General features: G+C 45.9%; 2 protein-coding genes across 6 annotated transcripts in view; one reads left to right on the plus strand and one right to left on the minus strand.

The window, feature by feature from the left end:
• fsd2 (fibronectin type III and SPRY domain containing 2) overlaps nt 1-8,921 on the minus strand; it is a 14,775-nt gene extending 5,854 nt beyond the window's left edge. Inside the window, exons 1-10 of one of the 2 annotated variants that reach the window (XM_030377821.1) lie at nt 8,769-8,921; nt 8,455-8,645; nt 8,044-8,277; nt 7,758-7,780; nt 7,397-7,518; nt 6,858-7,022; nt 6,278-6,412; nt 5,553-5,706; nt 4,712-4,845; nt 4,226-4,358 (exon numbers count right to left, since the gene is read on the minus strand). In XM_030377821.1, coding sequence (XP_030233681.1) covers nt 4,226-4,358; nt 4,712-4,845; nt 5,553-5,706; nt 6,278-6,412; nt 6,858-7,022; nt 7,397-7,518; nt 7,758-7,780; nt 8,044-8,277; nt 8,455-8,628 — 1,274 coding nt within the window. In that variant the 5' untranslated portion in view covers nt 8,629-8,645; nt 8,769-8,921. Of the gene's footprint in view, nt 1-4,225; nt 4,359-4,711; nt 4,846-5,552; nt 5,707-6,277; nt 6,413-6,857; nt 7,023-7,396; nt 7,519-7,757; nt 7,781-8,043; nt 8,278-8,454; nt 8,730-8,768 lie in introns of those variants that run through there. The other variant, XM_030377820.1, reaches the window with a different exon arrangement.
• The window catches only part of whamm (WASP homolog associated with actin, golgi membranes and microtubules), a 20,441-nt gene continuing 3,856 nt past the window's right edge, over nt 8,543-25,127 (plus strand). Inside the window, exons 1-10 of one of the 4 annotated variants that reach the window (XM_030377817.1) lie at nt 8,543-8,661; nt 9,380-10,042; nt 10,317-10,490; nt 10,621-10,771; nt 10,997-11,166; nt 18,223-18,430; nt 21,269-21,453; nt 21,551-21,637; nt 21,984-22,079; nt 22,263-22,674. In XM_030377817.1, the coding sequence (XP_030233677.1) occupies nt 9,443-10,042; nt 10,317-10,490; nt 10,621-10,771; nt 10,997-11,166; nt 18,223-18,430; nt 21,269-21,453; nt 21,551-21,637; nt 21,984-22,079; nt 22,263-22,674 (2,083 nt within the window). In that variant the 5' untranslated portion in view covers nt 8,543-8,661; nt 9,380-9,442. Of the gene's footprint in view, nt 8,724-9,272; nt 10,043-10,316; nt 10,491-10,620; nt 10,772-10,996; nt 11,167-18,222; nt 18,431-21,268; nt 21,454-21,550; nt 21,638-21,983; nt 22,080-22,262; nt 22,675-25,127 lie in introns of those variants that run through there. The other 3 variants (XM_030377815.1, XM_030377819.1, XM_030377818.1) reach the window with 3 other exon arrangements.

Here is a 25,127-nt window from a genome sequence, read left to right on the forward strand (position 1 = left end):
AACTCATATTCACCATGATATCTACAAAGAGAGCCTACGTGCCTACAATTTAGACTTAAAAAGTGCTAGAGAAACATTTTTCTCCAATATCATTAAAACCAATACTAATAATGCCAAAACCCTGTTTGCAACTGTTGACAGACTGACCAACCCCCTAACACAAATTCCACCTGATCTCCATTCCACGTAGAAATGCAATGAGTTTGCAGCTTTTTATACTGATAAAATTGAAGGCATCAGACGCGCCATCAATATCTCCACTTCAAACAAAAATGTTGGACTACCACCCTGTTCAGGCAAAAGTAACGTGGCAGGGATGGCATGCTTTAATGTTATAGACTCGAAAACTCTTGTGGAAACTGTTACACAACTAAAGCCATCCACCTGTTGCCTTGATTCTTTACCTACCAACCTCTTTAAGAATGTTTTTGACTGCCTAGCAATAGACATATTGCAGATAGTTAACAACTCTCTCCTGTCAGGCAACTTCCCAAAAGCCCTGAAAACTGCAGTTATTAAACCCCTTTTAAAAAAGCGGAGCCTAGATACCTCTATTATTAACAACTACAGACCAATATCAAATCTACCCTTCATAAGTAAAATCATTGAGAAAGTTGTCCTCCAGCAACTTAATCACTTCCTGCCATCAACTGGTTGTTATGACACCTTCCAATCAGGATTTCGACCCCTGCACAGCACTGAGACCGCCCTCATTAAAGTTGTAAACGACATCCGTCTCAACACAGACTCTGGCAAAACCTCAATACTAATGCTACTAGACCTCAGTGCTGCATTCGACACTGTAGACCATACAATACTTTTGGACAGGTTAGAAAACTGGGTGGGGCTTTCAGGCACAGTCTTAAATTGGTTCAGATCCTACCTACAAAATATGAACTACTTTGTTTCCATTGGCGACTTTGTATCAGAATCAACCAGCGTGATGCGTGGAGTCCCACAAGGTTCGATCTTAGGACCCTCTTTATTCAACATCTACATGCTCCCACTAGGGCAAATCATGCAAAACAACAATATTGACCATCATTGCTATGCTGATGACACGCAAATCTATGTATCGCTATCACCGAATGACTATCGGCCCATAAATCTGCTGTGCCAGTGCATTGAGCAAGTGAAAGACTGGATGTGCCGAAATTTCCTTCAGCTAAATGAGGATAAAACAGAGATAATTGTATTTGGTGCTAAAACGGAAAGGCTTAAAGTAACCCAACACCTTCACTCGCTGTACCTGAAAACCTCAATCAAAGCCAGAAATCTAGGGGTTATCATGGATTCTGATTTACATTTTGAAAGTCACATCAAATCAGTTACAAAATCTGCATATTATCACCTTAAAAATGTAGCAAGACTTAGAGGGCTCATGTCCACCGAAGACTTACAAAAACTTGTACATGCCTTTATCACTAGTAAGCTTGATTACTGCAATGGTCTCCTTACAGGTCTCCCAAAACAAACTCTAAGGAAGCTTCAGCTTGTTCAGAATGCTGCTGCTAGAGTTTTGACAAAGACCAAAAAATTTGAACATATTACACCAATTCTTAAATCGTTACATTGGCTTCCTGTAGTTCAGAGAATTGATTTTAAAATCATGTTGCTAACCTATAAACAGTGTTGGGCGTAACTCGTTACAAAAGTAACGCGTTACCGTAATATATTACATTTAGGCAGTAACGGAGTAATATAACGCGTTACTAACTATATTTCGGTAATATTATTACAGTTACTGAGTCCGGTAACGCGTTACAATCATGGACATAATAAAGGATGGACCACGGACTGGAAAGTGGCCGCCCATTCATTCATATACAAACTGCTCAGTGGCGCAGGGTAACATACAGGAGCGATTTGCTTCCGCGTTATGGGGCCAAGACACGTGGCCTAGTCCGTGACGTACCGGATGCAGAAATATAGAACGCATGCGTGCCCACCCCCCCACTCCGGTCCAACAACAATATAAAATGATACCGTAATGCACCTGTTCTTTGTCTTTGGATCTTTTGAATAAATGGATCAATTCATGATGAATCACAATGATCGCAAGCAGAGGACCGTGAGAGTTATTGAGCAGCAGATGAACCAGTCCAAAAATCGGACACGTTAACGGAGCACTGAACTAGGCCCTCTCGGATGCCATTTGTTTCACTACGACTCCTTTCAGCTGCACACCCCTCTTCCCCAGCGAGATAACGGCTAATAAAACGCTTGAGGTGGCGTTTTGAGGACATGGCATTTAAGGTAATTATGAGCCTTTGATTGATATCCAGACATTTTTTGCGGCGACACATTCCTGTTCCCCACTTGTATTGGAGTCAACGGAGATATCTACTTCTGGGTCCCATGATTTGAGGGACCCGTCCACAGCCCGCTTAAACAGCTGCAATACCAGGCTTGGCCGCTGAGCACTGGTGGATTGCGGAAGTATGCAGTGTTCCTGGGGGCTTGGTTACAATCCGAGCCACACAAACTCCAGCCCTTGTTTGGATGTATATTTTGTCTATTAAGACTTTGTTGTTTGGTCCTAACCAAAACATTAATAGGCTCTAAGCATAAGTTCCTTGTAAAGTCTCTGTGGGACTGAAATGTTGAATGTGTTTCATTATTTATGCTGTTCTCATGCTCTTTTTTATTACTGCTATTTACTGCTATTTCAGGGCAGGATATATGCTCAGGTTCTAAAATACTTACAAAACATGCCCTGTCTGGTGGCTGTTAGACGTCATTCTTGAAGTGCACTTTTATTTTATTATTGAAATAGTATAAACTATTAACATGTTTGCTTTCACGGGAATGCAACTTTTTTGTTAAATGTTTGTGTGGCTGCACTTTGTAACTCAGGAGCTAATAAATGAGGCATAGAAAAAGAGTTTGTCTTGTCGTGTAAAGGTTTTGGTTGTTTAATTATTCTATATCATAACATTATTGTAATTCAGCTATTCATGGTACACACTACATGTAGATGCAATATAGACCTCATTAGACTTTAATGTTTGCCCCCCCCATCCGCCTTGTCCTGAATGTTTATTTTGGTGAAAGTAATAAGTAACTTATTACTTATTACTCTACACAGAAGGTAATATTGTAAAGAAACTTATTACTTTCAAATGCAAGTAACTAGTAATATGAAATATATTACATTTTGGAAGTAACTTGCCCAACACTGCCTATAAATCCCTACATGGTTTAGGCCCAAAATATTTAACTGATATGCTTCCACTACATAAGCCTTCTAGAACACTAAGATCTTCTGAGACCAATCTGTTAATTATCCCCAGAGTAAACACGAAACATGGGAAAGCAGGATTTAGCTACTATGCAACAAATAGCTGGAATAAACTCCCTGAGGATTTAAGACTTGCCCCAACTCTGAGCACCTTTAAAACAAGATTGAAGACTCTTAGGTTTGCTTTAGCTTTCTGCTAATTCTTAAATACTTTGCCTTTATTTTACTAAAATGCCTTTTTAACTTTCCCTTTATTTTCTATTTTTTAACTCTTTTGAGAAGAGGTGTATAAGGGTTAGAGTCCTGAGTTTGTATTTGTATAAGGTTTAGAGTCCTGAGTTTGTATTTGTATCAGGGTTAGAGTCCTGAGTTTGCATTTGTATAAGGGTTAGAGTCCTGAGTTTGTATTTGTATAAGGGTTAGAGTCCTGAGTTTGTGTGTGGGTGGAATTCCAGAATAAGGCCTTTGGTCTGGGTTAGAGTCCTAGAATCTGGGTCCTTGAATAGGAATTGCATGTCATCCAGAGAGACTGTTGATCTGATCTTAAATACATTGCACTTTCAATTTTACTTACTAAAAAGCCTTTTTAACTTTCAATTTAATTTTCTATTTTTACCAGAAAGATACATGATCTGATACCAGAGAGAAAGGATAAGGGTTACTAGAATCCGGGTTGGAGTCCCAGAGAAAGTACGAAGTTCCTTTAGGTCGGGTTGGAGTCCCGACGCGGTTACCAGAGAGACTGTTGATCTGATCTTAAATACATTGCACTTTCTATTTTACTCATTTCTTTGCATATGTTTTCTTTTACTTATCTATTATTTTATTTTATTGTATGACAATGTTTATATGTGAAGCACTTTGAGTTTGCCTTGTGTATGAAAAGTGCTATATCAATAAAGTTGCCTTGCCTTGCCTAAATGTAAATGTAAAACAATTACTAGCGTAAAACTTGAAAAAATTCTAATTCATTTTTAAGTCCACCTGGCAAAGTTGTTGTCATCAAAAGCCAGAGCGCTCAATGGCAGCTCCTCGTCTCCGTAGAACATGGTGAAGCCGTCTTCAGAGATGGACAGACAGGGGTGGGCCGTGTCCTCCAGGAGATGGAAGAGTGTACCTGTATGAACACAGGAACACCTACAGGTTCTTTCAAAAGTATAGCCAACTAATAAAAGATACTAAAATGATTATTCATACCCTTGTTGTCACTACCTTTGCACTTTTTCATAAATTAAACTTAATCAATGACCAAACACACCTTCATTGCACTACCCTAGTTTAGATTTAATACACTCAATCCCTCAAATGAAAAGTAGATACCACCACACACACAAATGAAATGCATCAGACAAGCATGATGTCACCGCTGACAGTGCTCTATTCTGCACTGACCAAACAGTATCAGTTAAAACGTTTCTAATAGCTATTCCATTCTAGCGATTCCAGGCTTGAGGGACAGGCTGGCATAACCTGTGGTGGAAACACCCAGGGGATGGCTCTTCTCGCTGGGGCCACCGATGTTAACGGCTCTGACTGTGACCATGTAGCGTCTATCCTGCTGCAGCTGGATCAGACACTGGCAGGAGGGCACGGCTACTATCGCTCTGGGCAGAGGGGATTCAAGTCAGGAACTTGTTTTTACATACAAGGCAATCAAAATGTGTGTATTAGTGTATATTTAAATCGTGGTGCTTATCTGTATAATTGACTGAAAGAGAACTGGAATCAAGGTAGTGACTTATGTGGAAGCTCTTCTTCCATTAATCAGCTTTAATTGATGGACCCCAGACCATCCAATGGGCGGGTGTAGTTTATGCCTAACCTTGTAACCGAGTGTCCAAATTAAAACTGTTAAAATTATGTACAGGAAAAATGAAAAGGTGAACCAGAATTCATGGAGCTCAAAGCTAACGATAATTTCTGGGACCACATTTTATCTTGAATCCCCAGCTCTATAACAATCTGACTTAAAATTTATGCCAGCAGTCTTAGTGAGACTTGCTTATAAATATGAGCATGACGTGAAATATTATGGTACCATATCCAGCATCCTCTAGAGTAAAGGTAAACATATAATGTGATAGAGATTATATAAGAAAAACTTTAAATGTTTTTTTCTCTCAACCAAAAACGTGATATACTAGAAGTATTAAAGGATAAACAATGAATGGAGGCAAGATCTGTCATACATTCCCTATACAGGGCATGTAGGTTAATATAAATTAGTGTAATCTTTAGGCAACCTCCACAATCATGTCTAAGTGTGTGTGTGCGTCTGCATGCTTGAATGAATGAAAACGCCCGTTCTCACTCAGCAGCACCACACTGTGCTCCGTGTGTGTCCATCTCTGTGATCTCCACAGTGTAGGAGTCCACAGGATTGTTGTTTCCTGAGTCCCAGCGAATCAGGGCAGCTTCTGGGCAGCTGCTGCACCCCCTTTCCTTGATGGCTGGAGGTGATGGCACTGGGAGAGGTAGAGACATTAACTTCTGATGATGTCTCGTCTACCTTTCCATTTTCTTGACCCGAAAAATTCAGTCCTGATTAGGGATACTGGGCCCGATAGTATCTGTAGTTGGGCATAAGTTAGAGAGCCTTGCACACATCGACACAAACCTCAGATTTAGTGTTACCAGTCAGCCTCACATGGAGGAAGTAGATTAACACCCGGAGAACATCTGCACAAACCCATAGTAGACTCGTCGGTGAGGTCAGGAATGACCATGGATAATGATAACTCCAAAATTAGGTGACTGGTGTTGCTTTGCTTACTAAAACATTTAGCAGACGCTTTTATCCAAAGCGACTTATAAACATTCACACACCGACGGCGGAATCTACCACCAAGGAGAAAGCCAGCTCGTCAGGAGAAGTTAGGGTGAGGTGTCTTGCAGGGACACCTCAACAATCAGCTAGGAGGAGCCGGGGATCGAACATGCAAATGACCCGCTCTCTCTACGTCCTGAGCTAAGCTGACCCGTCACCCTACATTGGTATTAGTTAGTTGTTGGTGTCTGTTCGTTTCTGTGTCGTACCTGTCATGTAAAGAGCCTTCTCGCTGGCAGGGCTGATACCCGTGGTGTTGGTGGCCATGACCCACAGCTCGTACTGGGCGTTGGGAAGCAGATCTGTAACCCTGCAGTGGGTCTCCTTCACCTTCACCTTGCAAACTGAACGACCAACCAGCGTTAGTTATAGGCGGCTTGATATGTTGCTTCCTCATTCTGTTGCAATGCCTGGCTGCATGGTAGCCCCAGATGTGCCAAATGTTCCCTTATCGTTGTGTTTAAGAATGTGTTGGACCTAGCATAAGAGTAATCAGGTCTCTCGTCTGTGTTGCTTAAATGGATCTAGTATGCAGGGCTTAATAGAGAACCCCTAAAATAAAAGCCTCAATGAGGATTAAATAAAACGCACATTAAACCTGGTATTTTTCATTTGTGTAATGCAGCTATTAACTTGTAACTGAAATAGTGCTGGTTTAAACCATTTAGACAGCGAGGTCAAGGTCTACACTACTTCACCCTCTGCTCCAAGCTTAGGTTCACGATATCTAAATGAAAGTGCCATCCACTACGGTGCTTCGATAGCTCAGCGGCGGGAGGGGATCCACACCGTCGGTTCCGTGCGTGTTGTCCGCGGGCAAGTCCTCCAACACAGGTCTGTAGAAGAGCTCGTAGAACTCCACAGTGTCATCTGAGAACAGGTTCCAGCGCACACGCAGCGAGGTCTGCGTCGCAGAGTTTGCCATCTGGGGGTTGATGACCGGCGCAGAAGGAGCTGGAAGGAAATCAAAAGAACAGAACAGAGTCTACATAGGTCATTTCAATGACGCATATTCTACTTGCGGAATAATTTCATTTGCAAATTGAGACCAAATGGCACAGCCTTCTTACACCGTTGGGTCATTTAGCTGTTTAGTTTAGCCAAAGTGAATTACAGCTAACCCTAGATGAATGTCATTGGATTAGGGATAGCAGGGGTTAGTGTAGGCAGGGGTTAGGGTTAGCAGGGCTCAGGGTGGTAAGGTTCAGCAAGGGTTAGGGTTAGCAGGGCTAAGGGTTAGGCTTAGCAGGGGTTAGGGTAAGCAGGGGTTAGGGTTAGGAGGGGTTTAGGGTAAGCAGCCTCTACAGCTGGACGGTGGACAAGCGCACCTGGAACCACACTGATGGAGTCCATCATAGTCTTCACATCGGACAGGTCGTCCTCGGTTGTGTTGATCTCTAGGGCCGTGGACAGCGTCAGGTCCATCTCCTCTTTGGCAAACTCCTCGATTCTAGTGAGGTACCAAATGGTGGGTCAGAAGCCAGACTTTAAACCTACAGAACTCCATGGCATAAGTGGGACCAACAATCATTTCCATAATTAGATAGATTAGTCAGTGTCCTAGTAAGGGAGACGTTAGAAGTGATTAGCCTTGTATAAATCCACACCAAGCTCCTGCAGTCAGAGGGATCATTGGCAACACCACCCACATGCTGTGTTAGACATTGAACAAAGCCAGACTTAAATTACCTCTGAATGGTCGGCATAACTGCCTGTCAACGGAGGCCAGAACCAAGTTATCAAACAGAACAGTCAATAGAACCTTGATTCGGAAAGCAATTCTTATCATTTCATTTTTTCCTCACAAAACACACATTTTAACATGATGATTCATAATTAAAGCAATTGCCTTAAGTAATTATCATTTTATCATTTTTATCATCAATTATCATTTTATGCGTCTCATCTTCACACTGGAAAGATGTCGGACTTTGGCTGGAGGCCCATGAAGGCATGCTCGGACGTTGGGGCGGACCTTCAGGAACAGTCGCCTGTCCTGGCTGCGGTAGACCCCCTGGGCCGCCTCTATGAGCTCCTTGGAGGAGTCCATCGTGCGGCCGCATCCCAGCAGCTGTCCATACAGGACCTCAAGCCGGCTCTTCTTGTCCAGGTCGAGCCGAGCCGCCCGCTGGTCGTAGCGCTGCGACAGCGTCTGGAGAACCTCGTTGTAGTGCTGCTCCAGGTGCTGCTCCTGACGGCCGAAGTTCTCCTGGGAACACATGATGTGTGTGTTAATGTTTGAGATGTTACGTTAGGGTTTGCTTGGTTATCAGTTCACATTTCATTTTCATTATCTTGAGTTTCACATCTTACAATGATCGGGTAACACTTGGGCACCTCCCGTCAAAAGGCCATACCTGGGCAATAAAAAATGGATAGATCTTACCTCTACAGTTAAGAAGATTTCTTCCAGATGGCCTGCGAAGTTCTCCATCTCCACAACCTTCTCTTGAAGTTGGTTTCTTGTGACGGTAATTCCCTCATCAGCCTCCTCCTGCTCCTCTGCACTGAAACATTCCTCTATCACTCCCAACACACCTCTACTGCCGAGCGGATCCATGCCGAGAGGAGGGGACCCTGCAGGACGGAACCGGTAAGAGGTCCACTCGATATGTCCGACATAGGACCACATGCGACAAGTAATAAGTAGCCTAAGTAAGTATTAGCATGAAAATATTTAAATAAGAGATTTAAATTTACCGTGATGATTAGGTTAATAATGTCCTTTTAATAATGCATGCATGCGTCCTTTAGGAGGGTCAGTTCGTCAGGCTCAGACTTTGTGTCCAAACGAAGACGCGACGGAAATAGGTCGTCTCCACTTGGAGCTCAGATTACAACATGCTGGGTTTAAACCCGGGTTAGTGTGATGTTAGGGGTTTTAAACCAGGTTTAGTGTGGTGTTAGGATAGGATATTTAAACCCGGGTTAGTGTGATTTAGGGTGATTAAACTCGGCTAGTGTGATGTCAGGGTGTTTAAACTCGAGTTAGTATGATGTAAGGATTAGGAGGTCTAAAATCGGGTTAGTGTAATGTTTAGATGTTTAAACTCGGGTTAGTGTGATAGGATGTTTAAACCTTGGTTAGTGTGAAGTTAGGATGTTTCAACCTGGGTAAGTGTGCTGCTAGGAAACCCGCGTTACTGTGATGTTAGGATATTTAAACCTGGGTTAGTGTGATGTTAAAACTCGGATGAAAACGCAAGGTTCTAGTGAGGATCCAGTGAACGATCAGGCATGGGGGGGTTAGATGATCGGAACAGCTGATGCAAAGAGAGGAATTCCCCGTCACGTGACTTTCTTTTTTAAAGGCCAAAGGTAAAGCCTCGTGACGTCAGAGAAATGGTGACCGGGGTAAACAACAGGCCCTTTTCATGGAAACGAACAGCATGGACAGCTTAGACGGTTGGGTCGCCGTAAAGACGAACCTTTTTGATGAAGAGGAGTTGTTTCGACTGGTCTTCATCGTCCAGTGGAGTGTGATCGAGTCCAAGTTCGCGGTCACTTGTCACAACAGGACGCTGCAGCGGCGGACGCGGAGACTCCCCGCTGAGCAGGACCCCGAAGAGAGGAGACTCTCCGCTGAACTGGATCCCGACGAGACGAGCTGGGCCGGGCTGTTCTCTCTCCACGACCTGAGGATGATCCACCAGCAGCTGACGGGGGTGGCCGATATATTGGGGCCCTATTTTCCGGATTTATCAGACTTCGAAGATGGGAACATCTGGGATTTGCTGTTCCTCACCAGGAGGTCCAACCTGGGCGAGGAGGACGACGATGGGAGAGATATAGATATGCCTTGTCGAAACCTGGAAAGATATTTCAGCACGGCGATTGATATCTGCGGGCGAAAGATAGTCCTCGACTCGTTGTTCTCTCAGGATGATGTCGAGGAGTACTTTGAAAATCTACAAGAGTTTAAGAAGAAGACTATGCAAGAAGAGGTTTCAAGAGCCAAGGACCACCTGAGAAAGGTAGGGCTCTATTCTGATGCACTTAGAGCACTTAGATCAATGTGTCGGTCTAGTTAAAGCTCTTTGGTCAATGTGTCTGTCTAGTTAAAGCTCTTTGGTCAATGTGTCTGTCTAGTTAAGGTTCTTCGATCAATGTGTCTGTTTAGTTAAAGCTCTTTGATCAATATGTCTGTCTAGTTAAAGCCCTTATTTGTTATATAAAGGATGACTGTAGTGTTAATCAGTCAACAAAATCCCCCCCCCCCCCCCCCCACACGCACACACACACACACAGTTGCTGCAGAGCCACTGGGCCGCAGACAGGATGGTCCTGCTGCTGGATCTCTACCAGGACGAAGACCAAGCCTACCAGGACCTGGTCACCGCAGCCACCGTCTTCTTCCAGTACCTGCTGCAACCCTTCAGGGACATGAGGGAGCTGTCCTGCCTCTACAAGATGGAGATCCTGGTAAACAAAGCCCATACAAACACACACACACACGCACATGCACACTGGGACACACAATAAAGCTGACATGCATCAGCCCTAGGTGAATTTAAAGCATGTGAATTGCTGACAGCGGGTGTTCCTCCTACAGAAGCTGCTGGACTATGAGGAGCTGGGCCCAAAGCGACTGTCTGCTCTGGAGAAGGAGGCGGAGGAGTGGAGGAGGAGAGCGGAGGATGCCGTCTCCTCCATCCAGGACGTCACCGTCCGCTACTTCATACAGACGTCCAAAGCTCTGTCAGGTGCCTCCTTCAGTGTGTGTGTGTGTGTGTGTGTGTGTGTGTGTGTGTGTGTGTGTGTGTGTGTGTGTGTGTGTGTGTGTGTGTGTGTGTGTGTGTGTGGAGTTGGTACTGCCATGTATTTTAATTAAAATGTATTAGTAGTCCCTTGATCAGTACTGTTGGCCTTGTGTATAAACCACCCTAACCACTCTAACAAATCAAACCAGTCTAACTTCAATTGCCCAGGTATGGTCAAGCAGATGGAGGAGGACAAGGGCCGCTTCGGGGCGTCGGCCTGGGCCTCGGCCATGCCCCGACTGGAGAAACTGCGCTTCCTGATGGCCAAGGAGTCCCTGCAGCACATGAGGGCTTCTGAGATGTGTCTGAAACGCAAGAAGGAGGGCATCAGAGAGCGGGTACGTCCCGCTTGCCAGGGTGGTCTAACCCTAACCCTAACCCCTCTAAGGTAAACACTTTTGGTCTGACCTTTGTAAAGGTCAACCCTCGGCCTTATGGGGTCGCGCGGCTCTCTCTATATGAATCATGCGTTCGGAGGGGACAATGTTGGACTCCTCAAATTTTGTCATCTTATCACGATGTCTGTGCTGCCTGGGATATTGACAGTATGGGGGATTGTGATTGAAACCATGAATACAAGGGGGTATGAAGCCTTCTCATGTGACGGGAGCAGAGTTTTGTTTTCTTTCCCTTTTTCTCAAAGAGTCCTTAAGATATGGAGAACCGTTTTATTACAGTGGTTTTACATTAAAGTGTAATTCCGGCGAAAATTTAACCCAGGGTCCTTGTTTCGGCATGAAAAAAAATAAGCCACCCGATACCTTTTTCATTGAAAATCGAGTATTCGAGTTTGCCTGGCGCAAAGTTTGGCGTCCATGTTATTGGCTTGGGGCATTGAGTTTCGCTTCCAAATCGGCATTTTTGAACCACTAATATTGTTAAAAATAGCACCTAACCTCAGCAGTAGCATGACTATGGTCCTTGCACATAAAAAGAAGCACAAACAACTTAGTTTGCAAACCCAGAGTTTATTTAAAAAGACAGTTTAACAAGCATTACCGTTAGGTCTGTGTTTACAGGAAGTCGATTGCCGAATGCGCCGGAGTACAGTTCAAGGAGGAAAGTTTTGGAATTTATAATTAATATTTATAAATAATATATAGCAAGTGTTGACACGTAAACTAAAGGACATGCATGTGCAGGTTACAGTTACAAAATATTTGTTCGCTACAATCAAGCGTTGGCACGTTGTTTACTGAAGACGCACTGCACACGTGATTAACGCATAGAGTGAAGGACAGCTCAAGCACCGGAGAAGAAGACCTATCTACAGCTTGAAGTCAAAAGAGAGAGATGGTTTGTGTTTGTGTTTTCCCCGGCTGCGGAAAACAACTGAAACGTTACACCCCAGAAACCTTCCGGTCATATATTTGTGTAATAACGGTAAAATAACATACAACAAACAACCTTAAAAGAGGAGATGTGACCCGGCCCGGAGGAAGCCCGGGGCCCCTGTCTGGAGCCAGGCCCAGACGGAGGGCTCGATGGCGAGCGCCTGGTGGCCGGGTTTGCCACGGAGCCCGGTCGGGCACAGCCCGAACAAACTACGTGGCACCCCCCCTCTTTTCATCTCATGGGCCCACCACCTGTGGGAAGACCCGTTGGGGTCGGGTGCGCAGCCACATGGGTGGCAGCGAAGGTCAGGGGTCTCGACGGACCAGACCCGGGCGGCAGAAGCTGGCTCTGGGGACGTGGAACGTCACCTCGCTGTGGGGAAAGGAACCGGAGCTTGTGAGGGAGGTGGAGCGCTATCAGTTAGATCTGGTGGGGCTTACCTCCACGCACAGTCTCAGCTCTGGTACCGTACTCCTGGATAAGGGTTGGACTCTATTCTTCTCCGGAGTTGCCAAGGGCGTGAGGCGCCGGGCGGGTGTGGGGATACTCACAAATCCCCGGCTGAGCGCCGCGGTGTTGGAGTTTACCCCGGTAGCAGAGAGGGTCGCCTCCCTGCGCCTAAGGGTTGTAGGGGGGAAAACTCTGAATGTTGTTTGTGCGTATGCACCAAACAGCAGCTCAGAGTACTCGGCCTTCTTGGAGACCCTGAATGGAGTCCTGTATGGGGCTCCAGTAGGGGACTCTGTAGTTCTGCTGGGTGACTTCAACGCCCACGTGGGCAACGATGGAGACACCTGGAGAGGCGTGGTGGGGAGGAACGGCCTCCCTGATCTAAACCCGAGCGGTCGTTTGTTATTGGACTTCTGTGCTAGTCATGGATTATCCATAACAAACACCATGTTCGAACATAAGGGTGCTCATAAGTGTACCTGGTACCAGAGTACCCTAGGCCGAAGATCAATGATCGATTTTGTGATCGTGTCATCTGATCTGAGGCCGCATGTTTTGGACACTCGGGTAAAGAGAGGGGCGGAACTGTCAACCGACCACCATCTGGTTGTGAGTTGGATCAGGGAATGGGGGAAATTTCCGGATAGACCTGGTAAGCCCAAACGAGTAGTGCGGGTGCACTGGGAACGTCTGGAGGAGGCCCCCGTCCTAGGTATCTTCAACTCACACCTCCGGCTGAGTTTTTCTGGCATTCCTGTGGAGGTTGGGGGCATTGAGCCGGAGTGGGCGGTGTTCAAAGACTCCATTGCTGAAGCTGCGGTGGCTAGCTGTGGCCTCAGGGTCTTAGGCTCCTCAAGGGGCGGTAACCCTCGGACACCGTGGTGGACACCGGTGGTCAGGGAAGCCGTCCGATTGAAGAAGGAGGCCTTCCGGGATATGATATCCTGGAGGACTCCTGACTCGGTTGCAGGGTACCGACAGGCCCGAAGGGCTGCAGCTGCTGACATGTCGGAGGCTAAGCAGCGGGTGTGGGAGAAGTTCGGAGAGGCCATGGAGAAGGACTTTCGGTCGGCACCAAAGTGTTTCTAGAAGACTATCCGGCCCCTCAGGAGGGGGAAACGGGGAACCATCCAAGCTGTGTACAGTAAGGATGGGACTCTGTTGACCTCAACTGAGGAGGTCGTCGGACGTTGGAAGGAACACTTTGAGGAACTCCTGAATCCGAATAACACGCCCTCTATGTTGGAGGCAGAGCTCGAGGATGATGGTGTTTCGTCGTCAATTTCCCTGGTGGAGGTCACTGAGGTAGTCAAACATCTCCGCAGTGGCAAAGCCCCAGGGATTGATGAGATCCAGCCAGAAAGGCTAAAGGCTCTGGGTGTTGAGGGGCTGTCATGGTTGACACGCCTATTCAACATCGTGTGGGAGTCGGGTACAGTGCCAAAGGAGTGGCAAACCGGGGTGGTGGTTCCCCTGTTCAAAAAGGGGGACCGTTCGTTCTCAGTGGGTGCTGGTCTCCGCCAGGGCTGCGCCTTGTCACCAATCCTGTTTGTGATATACATGGACAGGATATCGAGGCGTAGTCGTGGTGGGGAGGGGTTGCAGTTCGGTGGTCTGAGGATCTCGTCACTGCTTTTTGCAGATGATGTGGTCCTCATGGGATCATCGGCCTGTGAGCTTCAGCACTCACTGGATCGGCTGGCGGCCGAGTGTGAAGCGGCTGGGATGAGGATCAGCACGGCTAAATCTGAGGCCATGACTCTTAGCAGGAAACCGGATTGCTTACTCCGGGTAGGAAATGAGTCCTTAGCCCAAGTGAAGGAGTTCAAGTACCTCGGGGTCTTGTTCGCGAGTGAGGTTACTATGGAGCGTGAGATTGGCCGGAGAATCAGAGCAGCGGGGGCGGTATTGCGTTCGCTTTACCGCACCGTTGTAACGAAAAGAGAGCTGAGCCGCAAGGCAAAGCTCTCGATCTACCAGTCGATCTTCTTTCCTATCCTCACCTATGGTCATGAGGGCTGGGTGATGACCGAAAGGACGAGATTGCGGGTACAAGCGGCCGAGATGAGTTTTCTCAGAAGGGTGGCTGGCGTCTCCCTTAAGGATAGGGTGAGAAGCTCAGCCATCTGTGAGGAACTCTGATTAGAGCCGCTGCTCCTTTACTTAGAAAGGAGTCAGCTGAGGTGGTTCAGGCATCTGGTAAGGATGCCCACTGGGCGCCTTCCTTGGGAAGTGTTTCAGGCACGTCCAGTGGGGAGGAGACCTCGGGGAAGACCCAGGACTAGGTGGAGAGATTATATCTCAACACTGGCCTGGGAACGCCTCGGGATCCCCCCGTCAGAGTTGGTCAATGTGGCCCGGGAAAGGGAAGTCTGGGGCCCCCTGCTTGAGCTGCTCCCCCCGCGACCCGACCCCGGATAAGCGGACGAAAATGAGATGAGATGAAACAACCTTGTATCTGATCTTGTATCCCACCCATCTCAGCTAGACGGCCACGACCCCCCCCTCTTTTGGACACCTTGAGGAGCTTCAATCGATAGATGAAATGCTTTAGTAGTATTGGGGGGCAATGCTGCCCTACAATGGCAATAAAAACTCCTGGCTTTAGCCAATGCATTGGACTTCTCCTTGCGATGTTTGTTTTATTGTTTGTTATTGTACCGTTATTACACAAATATATGACCCAATTGTTAAACGTTCGGATGACTCTTCCTCCTCCACACCAATTGTGAAATATCATATAACACGACAAATAAGCAAACAACTTTACCTCAAGTCTATCCGTATCGACGTGCTGCACTCGTGGAATAGCATTCTTCTTCAATGACACTTTCTTTGGGTTCTTTGGGTCAGCATCTCTTTTAGGAATGATGAAGTCCCCCAAAATGAGCACTGCAGACACGGTGATCCTTCTGCATCCGCATCTCGATTGGCGTCTCAATGTCCATATTCAAAACAATAAGCCACTCGGCTACCAGAGATCGGTCATTGTACCGCGATGGCAGTCTATGGAAAGTTTCTGGGGTGTAACTTTTCCGCAGCCGGGGAAAACACAAACACGAACCATCTCTCTCTTTTGACTTCAAGTTGTAGATGGGTCGTCTTCTCCGGTGCTTGAGCTGCTTCACTCTATGCGTTAATCACGTGTGCAGTGCGTCTTCTGTTAACAACGTTAACAGAAGTTGTTACTGTAACCTACGTATGCAAGTCCTTTAGTTTACGTGTCAACACTTGCTATATTATTTAGAAATATAAATTATACAAATTATAAATTCCGAAACTTGGACTGAACTCCCGCGCATTCGGCAATCGACTTCTGTGTACTTCCTGTAACACGGACCTACCAGTGATGCTTGTTAAACTGTCTTTTTAAATAAACTCTGGGTTTGCAAACTAAGTTGTTGGTGCTTCATTTTATGTGTAGGGACCCTAGTCATGCTACTGGTGAGGTTTGGTGCTATTTTTAGCAATATTAGTGGTTTAAAAAATGCCGATTTGGAAGCGAAACTCAATGCCCCAAGCCAATAACATAAACGCCAAACATTGTGCCGGGCAAACTCTCATACTCGATTTGAAATGAAATGAATACTCGAATGAAAAAGGTATCTGGAGGGCTTATTTGATGGGTTTTCATGCCAAAACAATGACCCTGGGTTCAATTTACGCCGGAATTACACTTTAAAGTAGGGGGTATTGAAATAGGCCTGCACATTTCAGGGAAAAATGTATATCGCGATTTTTTAGCTTAGGATTGATATCACGATTCCCTGCAATTATGTTTTTTTCTCACGAAATGTAATCTTTATTGCACACATGAACCAAGACAAAAAATGGCAGTACCAAACATAATTTTTTGGCACCTCTAGCACGTTGCATTTCATATGGCCCTTTATAACTGATTAAGGTGCAGTATCAAAAAAGGAATGATTTATTTTGTACATATTAGGGATGGGCATTCGATTAAATTGTCTTAGTTGATCGTAAGGAGAATTAACGATAAATTTTTGATTAATCATTAATATTTTTATATTAAAATGAACTATAGGCCTATGCTATATTCAAAATGCAATGAAAATACAAAAACACAGCGTGCTTTCCTCATTGAGATCTTTATTTTAGATGAACAACTCTTGTGGCAGTTAAACCGGATCCGTCCAATGGTTACACTTGATATAATAATAATAATAATAATAATAATAATACATTTAATTTAGAGGCGCCTTTCAAGACACCCAAGGTCACCTTACAGAGCATATAGTCATCATAAATCATTTAAAAAAATAAATAAAATAAATTGTGGAAAAAATAAATAAACATAATATATATGCGCTACTGTGCTCTAAAACAACGGAGCCTGCAGCATATATCATACTTAGTTCGGACAGGTTTTGCCAAATGTAACTCAAAACTATCAAAAAAGGCAGAGAAAGAGTGTAATTGTTGGCCTACCTAACAATGAATTAGGCTTATTAGCAAAGCTTCAGAGAAAATAACCAGTAACTCACATACAACTTCAGCACCAGTCTACTGATTTCTGTTGAGAAAGATGAACATGTTAACATGCTCTGGGATCAAACGCGACCGCAGCCTGGTGAGCGTCGTCCAGCCGCCGAAAACACCCGCTCTGAGCAGCTCAATCGGAATAGAAAATGATCATATTAACGCCTCAATCGGAATACAATCCTCTAATCGGAATAGATTTCCATGCGGAATAGAAGAGGTGGTTTTGTCCGCTATAATCGACATGTATAGACTTATTCTGATTGGTTTGGGGTGGGTGGGGCTACTTTTTAACTTACAGAGATGGCATCAGCAGTTGCATTAGTTTGCAATTGGTCCGTCTGTACTTTTATGCACACCTAACTCGACCACTTTCAAGGAAAGTGGATGTTTTTGCCTGATTCAAGTCTTTCTTAGCACTCCGCAAGAAGTCCGGTCACTTATGAATTAGAATTAGAATTAGGGCATTTATCAACTTATCAACCCCAGCGTGTCCGGTTGCTAAGCAATGTCAACGCCTTTGGCCGACAATTTCTCTGCTAAACAACACCACGAATGGTAATTCTAAAAATACACACCGTGTGGATATTATTATTAGCCATAGTTTTATCAGAAAAAATAAAGAAATATTTTGAAACTTAAATCCACACAGTGGTGAATCAAGATCGCAATTTTATAAAAGTTTATCGTGCAGGCCTATATTGAAAGTCATCCCAAGGTTACAGTAGGTCAGTGGTAGAGCTGTTCCTGAGGCTAGGGTTACGGTTAGAGTCTGGTAGAGCTGTCCCTAGGGTTAGGGTCAGTGGTAGAGCTGTTCCTCAGGCTAGGGTTAGGGTTAGGTTTAGGGTCAGTGGTAGAGCTGTCCCTGATGCTCCTGGAGGGACGAGTTGAAGATGAATCCCAGAATGCATTCTGATTTGCATTTCAGCCAACGTGAAGACTGATTTAAAGTTATCGTAGTATTATGCTTTTCAAGTTGAAGTTCAAACTTGAGATTTTCAGTCTGAATTCATTTTTCTAAAAGGATAATGGAAATGTGTCATTATGGCTAATTTTGTCCGGTCTCTTCTCCTTCTTTGTTCTTTGCCCCCCCCCCCCCCCCCCCCCAGATGAGGGGTCTGACGCCCGGGGAGCAGCGGGAGAGTGGGGCCCGGCTCGGGGCCCTGGCGGACCCGTCACAGCAGGGGGGCGTAGACCAGCTGGAGCTGCTGTTTTATGAGGCTCAGTTGGAGCTCTATGACACCAAGTTTGAGATCCTGAAGAATGAGGAGCAGCTGCTCATGGCCCAGGTGGACACGCTCAGACGACAGATCAAAGGTAAAGTCTCCTTCAGGTCTGAGGGTTCCTCCCGTCTCCATCAGGTTCCTCACGTCTCCATCAGGTTCCTAACCTCTCCATCAGGTCTGAGGGTTCATCACGTCTCCGTCAGGTCTGAGGGTTCATCACGTCTCCGTCAGGTCTGAGGGTTCCTCCCGTCTCCATCAGGTTCCTCACGTCTCCATCAGGGCTGAGGGTTCATCATGTCTACATCAGGTCCCTCAAGTCTCCATCCGGTCTTACAGGCTCCTGCCCCCTGGTCGCCATGGAAGGCTGATGAAATGTTATGTGTTAATATTGTGTGAAAGAGACAAACATGCAATATTGATATCAATATCGATCGACTTCAGGTATTCTTAACGGATTTCGAACCCAACCGTACCGTCTGGGTGATGACACCATCCAAAATGTCTGTTCTGGCTTTACTTAAACTTCAGTTGCAGTTGATTCGTCAATGTTCTTTGTTGTGCCCAGAGCATTTAGCGTGAACATTCATGCCTCATACGTCAATAATAGCATCTAGGTGATGAAACCAGCTCCCTGGTTTAATGCAGAAACGCGCACCCTGAAGCAAAGCTGCAGAATCCTTGAACGCAAATGGCGCTCGACTAAACTTGAGGTCTTTCATCTTGTGCCCTTCCTGTCCAAGGAACAGGAAATGATTGTAGCAAAGCAAATCGTCGATTATCTGACGAGGAACAATCTCTTCGAACCTTTCCAGTCGGGGTTCAGGAATTTCCACTCAACTGAAACTGCTGTGACAAGAGTTGTAAATTATATCCTTCTTGCTTTGGATACAAATACAAGCTCAATGCTTGTGTGCTGCGTTCGAAACGTTCGACCACAGCACTCTTCTTCACCGTCTTGAGCACTATGTTGGTTTCGGGTGTACGGCTCTTGGCTGGCTTGAATCGTACCTCCTAGATACAACACAATTTGTGCTCCATGAGGGTTCAGAATCGAAGCACTGCAAACTACGCTTTGGCTTACTTTGGCAGGTTGAGTCCTGTCCGGAATTAGTTTCCACTGCTACGCGGATGACACCCAATTTATCGTTCCTGTAGACTAAGGGACTCGGCCCAGATCCAGAGGGTAGAGTCCTGTCTGGCTGCGGGGAAGAGCTGCAGCTCTTCCTACAGCTTAACACTGGGAAGACAGAGCTGATAATTATCTCCTCAAAGAATTTGAGGATGTCTCACTGTGGTTGGATGGCAGGGATGCAGAGAGACACTGATTCATACATTTGTTTTATCTAGACTGGATTATTGCAATGCACTGTTCTCGGGACTGCCAAACTCGAAAAGTCTACAGCTTGTACAGAATACTGCAGCTAGAATGCTGACCAGAACGAGAAGGTTTGATCACATCACACCTATTCTCGCCTCTCTGCACTGGCTACCAATAACTTTCAGATCGGATTTTAAGGTGCTACTGCTAACCTATAAAGCCTTACATGGATTATCTCCATCCTACCTTATATCATTCCTTATAGTCCTTCTTGGTCCCTCCGGTCTTCCGGAGATGGCCTTTCACTGCCGAAGGTTAAAAAGAGTTTGACAGAGCGTTTGCCTATCGAGCCCCTTCCTATGGAATAGGCTGCCACCAGTGATAAGCTGACTCTGTGAAGCTATTCAAAGGAAAGCTCAAAACGCACCTCTACAGTCTTGCATTTGGAACATAGGAGTGTGAAAACGACACAGATGTGATGTGAAGACCACTCTGTTTGTTTGTGCTTTTGTTAATACAGTATACTTTCCCACTATGTACTTTTCCGTTCTATTTCACTATTCTGTCTGATCTAGCGTGTTCCAGTGACTGAACTGGATGCCTGGACTCTCCTCATGGTTAAACGGCCAGCACCACATCACCAATTTAATATAATGTGCGTGCATGTAATTACCTGTATGTCAATTATGGCACCCATTGCACTCCTGACCATCCCTGGGAGAAGGGATCCACTACTATGAGTTTCTTCTCAAGATTTCTTCCTTGCTAATTTCAAGGGAGTTTTTTCTTGCCCTTGTGGGGGGCTTGGGTAAAGGGGGGTGTCATACATTTTTGGCCGTTTATGCCCTTTGAGACTGTAATGGTGATTAAGGGCTATACAAATTGAATTGAATTGAGATATTTATACAGTAATTGTTTGACGATTTACTGTTAAGCTGTCAACAAATACTCACAAACTGTACTGCCGCAAAGCACATTGATTCCGAAAGACCAAAATGCTGTATTATCATTGTGTACGTAACACAATGAGAGAGCAGGCTCATGCTGAATGCGTGAATCGGTACAACCAAGTCATTTTGACACATAATATCGGTAACCGATGTTAAGTGAAGCCAGGGGAGACAGAGTGTTGTCCTTAACTTTATGAAATAGACTGTCGTGTCTTGGTCCCGTTTACCTCCAACACATGTGTTCTTATCAGCTCGCATGGAGAAACCATCGGGTTGAAGTTCCCAGATTGTTCCATCAGCCAAATGGATGGCCGCTCCTCCCTGATTACCGGCCTTTGATTAATTAATCTGCCTCACCTATTTTGATAGGTGTCTGACAGTGGGGCTGTTAACATGTGATATCACATGTGAAAAATCCATCATATTGCACCAGTGTGATGGCCTAGCCTTGAGGACCTCGAAAGCGAGCCTGTTTACAGATCCTGTGTCAACCACGTCAGTCAGAGAATTAACAGACCTCAGACATGTGATGACGGATGTGGTGGTGTGTGTGTGTGTTTCAGAGCTGAAGCTGATGGTGGCTTACTATGATGTGTGTTTGTGTTTCAGAGCTGAAGGTGGAGGTGGTGTACTATGATGTGTGTGTGTGTGTGTGTTTCAGAGCTGAAGGAGGAGGTGGTGTACTATGATGTGTGTGAGGATCAGGAGGAGCTCCAGAGTTTGGTGCAGACCGGCCTCCACCCCTCCGACTCCTCCTCCGCCCACCAGCTTAAGCGACGCCTGATGAAACTTGAGACCAAAAGAGCGGCAATCTGTTCCCGGAGAGCTTACCTGCGCAACAAGAAGGTGGGTGGGGGGGGGGGGGTGGGTGTGTGTGTGTGTGTGTGTGTGTGTGTGTGTGTGTGTGTGTGTGTGTGTGTGACTCTTCTGCTATGTGTGTTAGGATCAGTGTGTGGAGGCCAACAGGAATAAGCGGACCATAGCGGATCACAGCTCCGTGCTCTTCAGCCAGCACCACCACATCCACCTGGTGAGACTCTGAACTAGACCCTGAGTAGTATCACTCTGAACTACACCCTGAGTAGAAGCACTCTGAACTACACCCTGAGTAGAAGAGCTTCCATTAGCAGGAAGTTGGGTCCTTTCCTTTAATGTTTACATTCGTGGGCAGTAATATGTAGCATGGTTATCTTAAATAATGCATTTCGAATAATTTTCTTTTGATGACGATTAAAATAGTCAATCTGTGTGAAACAACTTTTGTTATTATGCCCAAAATCGACTAAGTAATTTATCTCATTCATGATGTAGAAAAAAAAATACTACTTCTTTTCATCAATTCCTCCTTCTATTCCTCCCTCTCCGTGGTCCTCCAGAAGCGAGAGAAGAGGAGGGAGGAGGAGCAGAGCAGGAAAGAGTGGGTGGATGGGGAGAGACAGAAGACCATCTCTCGCCTCCGCTCCTTCAGAGAGGTCAGCCTCCTGCTTACTGGTCAGCATCAAACTGACCAGAGATCCCAGAATGAATTTATGAATGAATGAGTGTGTGTGCATTCCTAGTACAGTGGTATAGTACAGTGAGTTTCCATGGCTTCCTCTCCACTGTGACCCTGCTTACTGCCACTAAAGGGTGACCCTGTGTCTTTCACTCTTCAGAAGCGTCAGGGGCAGTACGTGCTGAAGACGCCGCACTCCAAGATGGCCTCCCCAGAGCCAGTGTGTCCTGACTTCTCCCAGCCCATGTCCTTCATCAGCCTGGCCCCCGACGCCCCCCCGCCCCTCCCCAGAAGGACCCTCGGGAAGAATCGCCAGCCCGCCGCGCCAAAAGACATCCCCGTCCAGATCTTTGCACCACCAGCACCACCTGGACCACCACCTCCCCCACCATCAACAGGTGGCCCACCGACTATGCCACCACCACCGCCGCCTCTTCCGCCTCCCCCACCTCCACCTCCTCCCCCACTTGCTTCTTTTCTACCACCTGCAGCCTCCCCCGACACGCCCATGGACCTGAGTGACAGGCAGGCTCTTCCATTCCCAGCCAAGAACACCCTGAGGCAGAACCTGGGTGAGTAGCTTGTGGCTCAGTCCCAGCAGATCACTGGGGGGGTTCAGTCAACAGCTTGGTATGAGAAGGAGGTAATATGGCTCGATTGTTATTCTTGAATTCTACGGATGGAACGGTAAAGTAACCATGACAGTATGATTAAATGTGCATTCATTGTTGTAAGCCATGAACATCAAAGTGCAATGTGTTACAGCTTGAATCAAAAATGACAATATCAATGGGACTTGAAATTTGAGGTATTCCTTCAGTTCTTCAGAGCAGGATGCAACCTTTTGAACGGGGAACGGAAGGCAAATAAATCGCCAAAAATACATAGCGTTTATCCTCGTTTAATTGTGTGACATACTTGTCACTGCCATTAACCATTTAAATGCGTCTGAACGTCAATGATTTGGGCTAAGCTAGTTATTGGTCATTCGAAATAAAGCCCTCCTCCAAGTCGGGGGCGCCGGACACGTTGAAGTCGATGTAAGATCGCTAACTTTTTGCTGTCTATCAAGCAGAGACAGCTTTTCATTGGCGCAAGAAAATTCGCCCTCGGGTCGCACCAGGCCAATGGTATCGCTTTTCTTTTTTGTTATCACCGCATGATTGGACAATTCAGCTAATCAATCAAATAGGCTACCTCCCTCAGCAGCATTCGCGCAACACAATTACATGTAGAGAAGAGATAGATCGCTAACTAGCAGAGAGTTGTAAGCACTTTCCACCCTTTTCAGTGGAGGAATTGGACTCCCCAAGCAATGTTATACTTATAGGTCTCATGACATGCTATTTTATGTATTCTTTAATATAGGTATTAGTGGGCAACTAAAACAGTGTTCAAAGACGTTCCCGAAATTCAGCCGTGGTGCAGAGTTACAGCCACTCCGAGCCAGTCGCACATTGAGCTTCCCCCAAATGCCCTGTTTTGGTGTCTGTAGCTATAATGCAAATGAGGAGGAGCGAGGCGGGTCAAGGAGGAGGGTGCGGGTGTGGCCCTGAGCAGCTTGCAGCCACGGTACCATGCGCTCTGTTTACAGTGGATGTATTGCAATGGCGAGGCGCACACAGCCTTTAGCCGTGTTCTGTAAATATTCTAGAACACACGGGAGTCCTGGAGCTCTATACCTAAATATTATCATATAGCCTACATAGATATCTATATCATATAATATATATTATCACGGCCAAAAGCTGTGTGAGCCGATATTATGAATCTCAAACGACCGCGTTGGGTTCTCCGACGTTCCTGGTTCTTCCACGTCCCCATCAATGTGAAGTAGACTGAACCGCGACAAGGAGGAGAAAAGGGATTGTTGCCGGGCAGCGCTTAGACACCTCCGCCTCCGGCGGTGGTCCCTCAGCGGGGCTCAAGCGGGAGACATTCGCCGCCAACAATCCCTTTCTCCTCCATGTCGTGGTTCATGTTCTTGAGGGAGTCAAAGCCAAAGTTCCTTCCCTCCAATAAATTCTCAACCTTGACTGAGATAACCCCCACTACGAGTCTCGTTGTAGAAATACCAGAGACCAGAGTTCGACGTGTTATGCGCCATAACACCAAAAGCAGAACAGTTATCCAACGTCTCTGGGCGGGCCAGGCAGAGTAAGGGGAGGAGCTTAGATGCTTTATGACGACATAAATAAAGACAATCCACATCAGCGCGCTTGAGCCTCCGTTTTTTCAAAGGCGAGCAGAACAGCAAGTGCTCGTTTTACACCAAACGCAAGTTTTTGCCACTGTGGGACCATAGGCAGGCTAGGGGAACTCATATTTATGTTAGAAAAACCTCAAAGTGAGATTTTCATGTTATGGGACCTTTAAAACGAGCAAGTAAGTTACAAATTAATTTAGTCTTTAGTCTTTCGGCCTGTAGCATATAAACAAAATGAAGCAACTGTCCCATATTTATAACTGCATTTGAAGTAGACATTGAGACTCACAAAAAATGGATGCTATAGGACGGTGATCATGATTTGTATCAATATCAGAATAACATCAATGGGTCAAATAGCAACAGCTGGTGGAATGGCCATAAAGTAGGTCTGTGTATGCAGTGTAAGCTGGTCCAGGCCCTGCAAGTCAGGATGTAGGCTATGAATCTGAATGAATAGTAGATAAAAAGGTAGTGGCCATCCCCAAAATGCACCAGAATACAGGATATTAAATCTATTAAATTCCTTTTATTTTATGGGGGGGGGGGGAACCCCAGACCCCCTGTCTATTACTGTGCCCCACCAACATTTTTGATCACCAGCCACCACTGCTGTTAACCCTAGCAGGGGCCGGAATAGTCTGCTGGTTCCCAGAGTCAAAGAGGGGGTCCTTATTTCACCTGCCCACCCTAACTCTAACCACCTTACCCGTAACAAAACACCCTAACCATTACACCCTAACCCCCTAACCCTAACCCCCTCACCCTTACCCTACGATTACTACTGGAGATGGAGACTGGATTTAAAACCATCTATGC

Source organism: Gadus morhua, chromosome 14, assembly GCF_902167405.1.
Source record: "Gadus morhua chromosome 14, gadMor3.0, whole genome shotgun sequence".
Classification (NCBI taxonomy): Eukaryota; Metazoa; Chordata; class Actinopteri; order Gadiformes; family Gadidae; genus Gadus; species Gadus morhua.